General features: G+C 40.5%; 1 protein-coding gene across 4 annotated transcripts in view; it reads left to right on the top strand.

The window, feature by feature from the left end:
• The window catches only part of CCNT1 (cyclin T1), a 32,894-nt gene extending 29,749 nt beyond the window's left edge, over positions 1 to 3,145 (top strand). For 3 of the 4 annotated variants that reach the window (XM_025883252.2, XM_073882057.1, XM_073882058.1), the window contains one exon: positions 1,283 to 3,145. In XM_025883252.2, coding sequence (XP_025739037.1) covers positions 1,283 to 2,683 — 1,401 coding nt within the window. In that variant the 3' untranslated portion in view covers positions 2,684 to 3,145. The remainder of the gene's footprint in view (positions 1 to 1,282) is intronic. The other variant, XM_073882059.1, reaches the window with a different exon arrangement.
• The last annotated feature ends 7,365 nt before the right edge of the window (positions 3,146 to 10,510 follow it).

Raw genomic sequence — 10,510 nt, forward strand, 5'->3', positions numbered from 1 at the left:
GTGGAGGTGGATTTGATTTTGGATGGTGTCTTCTCTGCAGAGGATCAGCCTGAGGTATAAACCTAAGGTGTTTTAGGTTTATACCTTCTTTTCTGATTCTTTCCCTGGGAATGTGTGGTCAAAATATTCTAATTTTCTCTATATGCAGTTTTTTTTCTTTAATTTTTTTATTGTTATGTTAATCACCATACATTACATCATTAGTTTTTGATGTAGTGTTCCATGATTCATTGTTTGAGCATAACACCCAGTGCTCCATGCAGAACGTGCCCTCTTTAATACCCATCACCAGGCTAACCCATCCCCCAACCCCCTCTCCTCTAGAACCCTCAGTTTGTTTTTCAGAGTCCATTGTCTCTCATGGTTCGTCTTCTATATGCAGTTTTTGTTTGTTTGTTTTGTTTTTTAAATATCCTGCTCTTTAATGTCTGGCTCCCAAAAGGGGAAAAAAGCAAAAAATGAAGGGGAGAAAGGGTGCCAGTCCTTTAAGTCCCCTGGAAGTCACGTTAGCCAGAGGGCGAGGAGCTTGTAACAGTAGAGGGAGGCGCAGTAACAGTGGCTGCCTGCCTCTTAGTCTGTACCTCTTTGGTCAGAAACTACAATCAGGGATCAGAGCACAGAGCCTGGTATTTGTAGGAGAGAGTCCTTTTTGCTGGTACTGGCTCCCCCAAAGTGTGTAAGCTACTCCAGCAACAGGTGCACAGCTGCCTCCATTGTGTCTCGGGTAGGAGATGGGTAGTTGCTAATGTGCTGAGAGGTGAAATTGATGTAAATTAACCCCAATTTACTGTCCAAGGCTTACCCCAAAAGTTATAAGCCTTTAACAGACTCCAGAGTTCCAAAACAGTTACATCAGACAAATTCTGCCAGCACAGTTGTGTGAGGGGAAGAGATTCCTGGTGCTTCTTACTCTTGACATTTTCCCAGAATCCTCCTCTTCCTTTTTTAAGGCTAAGTGTAATTTCATTGTACTTATATACCACATTTTGCTTATCCATTATCCGTTAATGGACATTTAAGTTTCTTCCACATCTTGGCAATTGTGAGTAATGCTGCAGTGATTGTGGGAGTGCAGAGATCTCCTTGAGATCTTGTTTGTATGACTTTTGACTGAAGGTTTTTAAAATCTTAACTTGTAGTAGTTATAATCAGTGATCTTAGAGTAGCCTCCTGCCAATGGGCTATTCAGAACTTCTAGTGTTGCAGTGTCTCCTCATTCCAGTTTTTTTTTCCATTTTTATAAATTACCAGAGGTGAAGAGATGTCGTTTGTTTCATTCTAGGCATGCCAGGCTGCCAAGAAAACAAAAGCAGATGATCGAGGAACAGATGAAAACACTTCGGAGCAGACAATTCTCAATATGATTTCCCAGAGCTCTTCAGACACAACTATTGCAGGTTTAATGAGCATGTCAACTTCTTCTACAAGTGCAGTGCCTTCCCTTCCAGCCACTGAAGAGTCAACCAGCAACGTAAGCAATGTGGAGATGTTGCAGGGCGAGCGTTGGCTGTCCTCCCAACCTCCTTTTAAACTGGAACCTGCTCAGGGTCATCGGACTAGTGAGAATTTAGCACTTATGGGAGTTGATCATTCTTTGCAACAGGATGGTTCGAATGCATTTATTTCCCAGAAGCAGAATAGTAAGAGTGTGCCATCAGCTAAAGTGTCACTGAAAGAATACCGTGCAAAACATGCAGAAGAGTTGGCTGCCCAGAAGAGGCAATTGGAGAACATGGAGGCCAATGTGAAGTCACAATATGCATATGCGGCCCAGAATCTCCTGTCTCACCATGATAGCCATTCTTCGGTCATTCTGAAAATGCCCATAGAGGGCTCAGAAAACCCCGAGCGGCCTTTTCTGGAAAAGGCTGACAAAGCAGCTCTCAAAATGAGGATCCCAGTGGCCAGTGGAGATAAAGCTGCCTCTTCAAAACCAGAGGAGATAAAAATGCGCATTAAAGTCCATGCTACAGCTGACAAGCACAATTCTGTAGAGGACAGTGTCACAAAGAGCCGAGAGCACAAAGAAAAGCACAAGACTCACCCATCTAATCATCATCATCATCATAATCACCACTCACACAAGCACTCTCACTCACAGCTTCCAGCTGGTACTGGGAACAAACGTCCAGGTGATCCAAAACATAGCCAGACGAGCACCTTGGCACACAAAACCTATAGCTTGTCTAGTTCTTTCTCCTCTTCCAGTGCTACTCGTAAAAGGGGTCCCCCTGAAGAGACTGGAGGGGTAATGTTTGATCATCCAGCCAAGATTGCCAAGAGTACTAAATCCTCTTCCATAAATTTCTCCTTCCCTCCTCTTCCTTCAATGGCCCAGTTGCCTGGGCATAGCTCAGACACAAGTGGCCTGCCTTTTTCACAGCCCAGCTGTAAAACTCGAGTTCCTCATATGAAACTGGATAAAGGGCCCCCTGGGGCCAATGGTCACAATGCAACTCAGACAATAGACTATCAAGATACTGTGAATATGCTTCACTCCCTTCTCAGTGCCCAGGGTGTTCAGCCCACTCAGCCCCCTGCGTTTGATTTTGTTCATTCTTACGGCGAATATCTGAATCCACGGGCTGGTGGAATGTCCTCCAGATCTGGCAATACAGACAAACCCCGGCTACCACCTCTACCATCAGAACCTCCTCCACCACTTCCACCCCTTCCTAAGTAGAAAAGAAAAAGAAGAGGAGAAAAAAAACTTCCTTAAAAACAACTTTTTTTTTTAACTACTGATTGTGGACTAAGAATACTTCCTTTATGAAATACATCACCCTTCTTGGACTAGGGAATAATTAATATTGACATGCAGGTGGGAGGGTGGTAGAGGGGCTTGGTTATTATATCTACTGCCTCAGAAATTTAACTATTTTATTATAGTTTTTACTGGTATTAGAGAGGTGAGAATGTGTTGAAGCTGTGAAGGATTAAGAATACTTTCTCTGTTCTTGGCCTCTCCACCTCCTAATTAGGTTGATTAGAGTTGATGTCTTCCCTCTTCTTGCCAGGACTGAAATATGGAGGGTTTGTTTTATCAAACAATTGTGGATCCTTTTGGTGTTTAATATATCAGAAGAGAGGAAGTATTTAAACGTCAAAATCTTTTAAGAGACTTTTAAAAAATAATTTAAAGAAAGTAAGTTATCTGTTTAGTTTTTTTTATATCATCGGGGAGGGGATAGGGATTTTGCTGTGTGTATGAGATACATAGCAATGACTCCTGGGGGGTGGGATTGGAGGGTGGGGGGTGTGTGTAGGGGGGATGGGAGGGTAGGCTTTTGGCCTTGAGTTCTGTCTGATAGGCTTTGGCCACTTGAAGTGTTGAGACCTTTAAGTGTGTACGTAAGTGTGGGTATGTGTGGTTTTAAGTGTGTGTGTTTAAAAATCATGTTTTATCTTTCCCTCCCTGTCCCTCACCATTTTCACTTCCCAACAGTCTACTAGAGAGAACACAGTGTGGCCTTTAGAACATAAAGGAAGGAAGAAGCATGTGTTAGCATGGTATTTTCCCATTTCTTTATGTTGTAATTGAGTGGTAGCCTTCTAAATTCTAGTTGGGGCAAGTGCAGCCAATGGCCTGATTCTGGACTCCATTATAAAAACTTCCCTCTTACCCCCTTTTTCCTTTTGATGCAGAACAAAGTTGGGGTTGAGGAAGAATGATTGGAGGGCAAGGCTGGCTTCTGCCCTACAGAATTGGGTGTGTCTTTTTTTCAAGTTGGGCTTTGGGAAAGTGTTCAAGTGAGAGCAATCTCAGGGTCTCTGAGGGGAAGGGGGATGTGTGCTGTATATCCTGCCTCTGAAAGCCCAGACCATATATGAGAATAGTTCTGGGAGAAGCCATGGACCTAGAGGATACTGAAAACAATGAAATTGTGATTGGGTATTTTTAGGATATTGTATTTTAAATTGCATTATGAATGTAAGACTTGCTTTTTATCTGTATATCTGAAGGGAAACAGCTGCATCCTTAATTTTTGCAACCTATATAACTTCAGAGATTGGAGCTTGTGAATTTAACAGTACTGGTGTCATGAGATGAGCAACCCTAGCCCACAGATGCAGATTGTTCATCTTTGGTGGCTTTAGTTTCTAGACAGAGGTTTTTCAGAAGATTTCTTAAGAGTTCCTTAAAAAAAAAAAAAGGATCAGGAGTCCTATTACGGGTTTTTGATTATCCCAGATTTCAGGATAATTGGTGTTCAAGATCCCGACACTCAAAACTCAACACTTTTGTTGAGGAAAGACATCTGTCAAGGGACTGGAAAGAATTCTAAGCCAGGTTGTCTAACTAAAAATGCCACTAAGCCACAGATCATTTGATGTGATATTCTTTGGTCTTCATGGTATTTTTTGCTATGGAAAAGATGATGCAATTTGAATTTGTCTTGTTTTTAATGCAGCTTCCTTTACACCAAATATTCTGTATAGAAAAGTTGAATATTTTTCATTGGAAGTCATAGGGAGACAGGAGTTGTACATGTGCTGCTGCTTGCCAGGAACAGGTTGGGGAGGAAACTGAGGCAGTTGGAATTGTTGATGCACTGGCCTAATATAGGAAGGAATTTGTACAGTAAACCTTAAGGTGAATTAATGTCCTGCATCTCTGCGTATTTGAACTGTCTAGAGTGCCTGCCATTGCTGTGTAAAATGAGCTCTCTGCTGACCTATAAACCAGTAATACATAGTTACTTCATTTTCACTGATGGCATTTTCCTCTAGCTCCCTGATATTTTCTGTGTTGTGCTAGGTAATTGGTAGATGTGTGATGTGTTTACTAAATCTAGGCTTTTCTATTTGTTTAGATTTTGTTTGGTGGCGTCTGCTTTCCTTCCTGACCTTCCCAAAAGTTTATTTAGTTTGGATCTGTATCTTTGTGGAATTGATCACTGATTTGATTATGAAAATGTCTTTTCCAGCGTTCAGTTTTTCTCATCAAATGTCACATATTTTCTAATCATATGCACTCCTTCACCACAGAGGCAGACATATCCACTTGGCCTCAGAGCAGTTCCCCATGGCATCTGTACTTAGTTGCTTAGACCTTTTGTCAGGAGTGAACTAGAAAAAGTGCTTACTAGAGCCTAAGAGCTGCTTTATGCTGTGCAGTCTAGCCTTTGTACCAGTTTCATTGCTGATGTAGGTCAATTTAAAGACTTCTGTATTAATGCCTCCTGATGCTGTTTTAAGATATCTACAGTGTCTACAGCTTTTACATCTGTGTATATGTCATGAATGTCCTGTGTGCTCTGCATGAAGCTGCTGATTTGGGTTAGCAGATATGCCTGTCGACTAGCATGCATATTGTTCAAATTACATAAACTTAGGCTTCAAAGGGTTTTGTGGTTTCTAAACTCTGTGTTTTCTCTATGCTCACCCCTTCACAGAGTGAGAAATGGGATTTATACATCCAAAGTTAGTCTAGTTAAACTTGGCTTTTTTTCTCCTTTTAACCTAGACTATCGAGGATAAGTGGTGGTAAGCAGGCGTGGAGCGTCAAGTTCTTATAAATCTCGTTTCTAAAACCTTGCGTGACTCTTCTGTTGGCAAAAACAAACACCTGTGGAATGTCCTTAGGGCTTTTAATCAGATACCTGTGTTGCTGTTGGCTGAACTCTAGTGAAGCATTAATTTAAAGCTAAATTGGTCTTCTGCAATATCAGTTATGCTTTTTGGGTTTAGAAAATATGTAGGAATTAGTCTAAGCTGCTCACTCATCAATCAGTGTGTTTCCATATTGAGACTCTCAGCTTCCTCTTTTTCTTTTCATTTTTTTTAAATGATTTTGTGTTTTGATTCAGTGTATCGTTTTTCATAGTTCTGTATTATTGGCTTCACCAGTGTTGATAGAAAAAAAATTAAATCTCCAGTTGGAAACAGCAATGGATTAGGATATAGAAATAAAATCATGGTAACATCAGTGCTGGATTTTCTTAAGCTTCTACTACTTAGATTTTCTTAAGCTTCTACTACTTAATTCCCCATGTTAAAAATGCATACCCCTCAGACTTTGCTTCTGGACAAAGGCAATTAGAGGGGTCTTAGCCCAGTATGGTAGGATTTTAAAGATCTTTGTTTCCCCACAGAAACACAGGAATTGTGGGAACTTGGGAACAGATTAATATTTTAAAAGGATTATTCTTTTGTAAATGAGTTATTTTGATACTAATGCTAGGAAAAGGATATTCTAGAACATCTTGAAGTTGGAATACAAATATTCTCTTGGGTTTGGGAGAATTTAAGCAGTCTATGCAACCCTTCACATGGCAAGAAGTAAGCCCTTTGCGGTCCCAACCAAGCTTTCAGTGACTTTAGTACCTCCCCAGATTTCCCATGTTGCTGCTTGTTAACACCCAGCTTTTAACTGAGTGTTTGCTCCTGATAGTTTAAGAAGTGTTTGTGTTGTATCACACTATCAAGTTTTATTTTGTCTTTTTATCCCTCTGTGGGTGTGAGTTTGAAACAAGCATGGTACTGTAATCCTACCTGATAGAGTGGTCTGGAATGAGAATTACTTTCTAAGTGGGAGACCCTTCCATTTTAATGTTCCTAAACTTTTTAATATGAACTTGGCATTGGAAAAGGGAGGGAAAGAAAATGTTTACTAAAAAGCAGTGTCTGCTCTTCCCCTTTTTGAGTGCATATTTATGGTTGAATGAAAAGAAGAGAAAGACTCTTGGATTTTCTGTTGCCATGTTAAGCATGGAGAGGGATGCTTGACAGCATGCTAATTGAAGCCAGAGCAAGTATGTCTCCATCAGGTTATCAGGAACTCTTCAGTTGAACGCTGAGGACCTAACTGGTCAGTGGTAGATCACATTGGAATTGGTTACAAGATGGAAGTGCTGTCTGGGTTAAGCACCCAAAGAAAAGAATGCAGCAGCCTGACTTAGTGTTAATCTAGGTTTCTGGATTTGAAACCGACCTTTCCCTCACCCTACTCCACACTCCTGAAACTGTCCGTTTTCTTATCAGACCAAAGAGCAAAGAAGAAAAAAAAAGTAAAATACTTTACCAATCTACGTCACTCAGGTACAATTTTGTGGTAATATTTTTGTCTGTTTTCTTTGTATTGCTCTTAAGAGTCCTTTCTCAGCATACTATTCTGCTGTTGCCTCTGTCCTCCATGGGGCACCTCAGTTCTGGATGCTACCCCTGGGATCTCTACTGCTGTTATGTGATTGATAGGATGTAAGTGACCATTACAGTAAGGGCTCTTTGTAAAAAATTCAAAAACATTTTTAAAAAATTTAAAAAAGGATGTTGTATACATTTTATAGTCTGGCTATCAGTTTGATATCTTGCTGTCAAGTATGTTTCTCAATCTGTATTTATCCATCCCATCAATAAATGTTAATGATAAAACACTCATCTGATTGTTGTTTATGTGTCCTAAGTCTTCAAGTTAGTCTTTACCTGTCATTTTACTGTTATGATTACAGTTTTTAGTTTTGGTAGTAGTATGTACTTTCTGACTACACAAGATCCTGTGGGAATTGAGACCATTGGAAAGACCTAAGATTTGGTTGTCACAGTGAACCTGGTAGTATAAAGTATGATGTAGTCAGAGGGGAGAAGAAACCCCACACTCAATATAGCATTCTTGGGGGTGCCTGGAAAAATTGATAGTGAATACTCAACTCTTTTCCTGGAACATACAAAACCACACACACCAGGTAAATCAAGGGAAAGAATTCTTATGCTAAAATACTCCAAACTTATAACACAAAGTTAGCAGAGCTATAGTTTAAAAGGAAAAAAAGATCAGTTTGACAGAATGATGAATGATGTACACTTCTGAAAAAAATAATCACTTGAGTTTTGGTCATCTTTCCATTTTCTAAAATAAGACAACTTAAGATTTTTGATTGCTGTACTTCTCCTGAGACTTTTGTGGAAGTTGCTAACATTTTAGGAATTCTGGTCTGGTTTGAATGGAAGAGAAGTAAATGAAGAGTGGAGGAATGGATGATACTACAAAATCCCAAGTTTAGTGATTTGCCATTGTTAAGAGCGTTACTATCAACTGTGTCATCCTTGGCAATAGATGAGGTATAAATCAATATAAAGGTGTGCAACTGGATTCCCATTAATAGGGCTTGTTAAACTAATTGATACAGAGTTAGGCTTCATCTTATGGTCAATGCTTACATGATCCTGGTCTCTGGCACTTGATAGTGGAGTAAGATAGGCTTGATCTCTATCATTCAGTGATCTGAGGAAAGTTTGAAGCCCTTTCTATGTCTTCTGTGGATTGTATTTACTGTATAAGAGGCATGTATTTACTGTAATCTGTAGCTCTGGGGCCTATTTCTGAACTGATTCGGTTTATGTCACATGTCCTACTTGTGCTGCCTTCTCTTGTACTGTGGTCTATCAGCTTCTTCATTCCACATAACAAACAGGTAACCGAAAAACCACAGTGATAAAAGCAAGTTAAAATTGAATACTAGATAGACCTTTTCTGAAGAGTTGTTTCAGGTACTTTCCTGCCTTAAATCTATTCATTCATTAGAAAATAGTACCTATCAAGTGCTATGTACTGTTTACGGATGGGAATATGGCAGTAAACATGTCAAACATCCTGCCCTCAGAATTTACACATTCTAGTTGTAGGGGAGACAAGTAAGTAAAACTTAGTATGTTAGATAATATGTACTTTGGAGAATAAAGCGGAGAAGGGGGGATAGAGATGTTTTGTGTGTCTGTTTAGCTAAGTAGGGCTCTTGAAATTGGAAATAAGATGGCTAGGAAGGAAGGCCTCATGAAATTAGAGTTCAGTAAAGATCTGAAAGAGGTGAGAGAGTAAGCCATGAGAATAGCTGGGGTAAGAACATTACGGGCTCATTCCAGGAAACAAGTGCAAGGTTCTGAGGTGAAAACATGCTGGTATGTTTGAGAAATTGCAAGGACGGCAGTGTAGCTAATATGGACACAAGTGAGGAGAGAATAGTAGGATATGTGGTTAGAGAGGCAATGGAAGGCTATAGATACTGTGGGGCCTTGTAAGCCACTATGAAAGTGAAATGCACCATTGAAAAGCTTGGAGCAGAAAAGTGACGTGATCTGGCTTAGGTTTTAAAGTGTTCATTTGGCCCGCTGTGTTTATTTTCTTTTAAAGATTTATTTGAGAGAGAGTGAGCAAGCAAGAGAACACGAGTGGGGGGTGGGGGGTGGGGGGGTTGGAGGGAGAGGGAGAAGCAGGCTCCCCATTGAGCAGGGAGCCTGATGCGGAGCTGGATCCCCGGACTGCAGGATCATGACCTGAGCTGAAGGCAGACGCTTAACCAACTGAGCTACCCAGGCGCCCTGGCCTGCTGTTTAAGATGGTTTTCACAGTAATTAAGGTAAGAGATGAAAGTGGCTTGGACCAGGTAATGAGAAGTTATATATCTTGAAGTTGGAGCCAGTAGGATATGCTGTAAGGTTGGAAGAGAAGTCACGGATGACTCCCAGTGTTTGGCCTAACCAACTGGAAAGGTGGAGTTTTCATACCGAGATGAGGGTGACTTACGGAAAGCAGGAGTTTGGCCTTCATTCATATTCATTCTCTCTCTCTCTCTCTCTCATGTGTGCAGACATACAAACCCCTTTCTCTAGGCTTGGCCCCCCAAACCCCAAATTCTCAAAAATTCTCTTTCCTTCAAGAATTCATCTTTTTCAAATTCTATTTACAAACAGCCTCAGGTCCACTTTAACCCATTCAGTAGCTAACAGTGTTCAGTGGATTAAAAACAACCATCTACTTTTGTTAAACAGCACAAAGAATTTGCCTACATCTTAACCCTTTAATAATATCTTCCCACTTAGAAGGAAGTGGTTCTAAATAGCAATTTTTTGCCTGTCTTGGGCTTTTCAGGATTTTTTTTTTCAGCTAAGACTTACAGTAGACACTCTAACCAATGAAAGTCTGTTGCATCCCTATCTAGTTCCTAATGCCTCTTTTCATTGTTCACTATAGTAGTTTTAATATTCCTTTTTGGTAGTACCACATTTGGTTGCAGATTCCTTTTTTTTAAAGATTTTATTTTATTCATTTTTTTATTTTTGAAAGATTTTATTTATTTGACAGAGACAGCAGGAGAGGGAACACAAGCAAGGGGAGTGGGAGAGGGAGAAGCAGGCTTCCTGCCAAGCAGGGAGCCCAATACGGGGCTTGATCCCAGGATGCTGGGGTCATGACCTGAGCTGAAGGCAGACACTTAACGACTGAGCCACCCAGGCATCCCTTCTAAGATTTTATTTTTAGGTAATCTCTACACTCAACATGGGGCTCGAATTTAGGACGCCAAGATCAAGAGTTGAATGCTCTAGCAACTGAGCCAGGCAGGTGCCCCTGGTTGCAGATTCTGATTCCCATATTTCTGTAATGTGATTGCCTCCAGCTAGTTTTGAGTTGTAGAGAGTTTATAACAAATGTCTTCTTTGTACCCCTTCTCAGGGTTGGAGTCTTTGCTTATGAGTATAAATCACAGTTGCTATTGATACTATGTTTGTATTG

Source organism: Callorhinus ursinus, unplaced genomic scaffold (genome assembly GCF_003265705.2).
Source record: "Callorhinus ursinus isolate GAN/ISIS: 27379988/994484 unplaced genomic scaffold, GSC_fseal_2.0 scaffold44, whole genome shotgun sequence".
Lineage (NCBI taxonomy): Eukaryota > Metazoa > Chordata > Mammalia > Carnivora > Otariidae > Callorhinus > Callorhinus ursinus.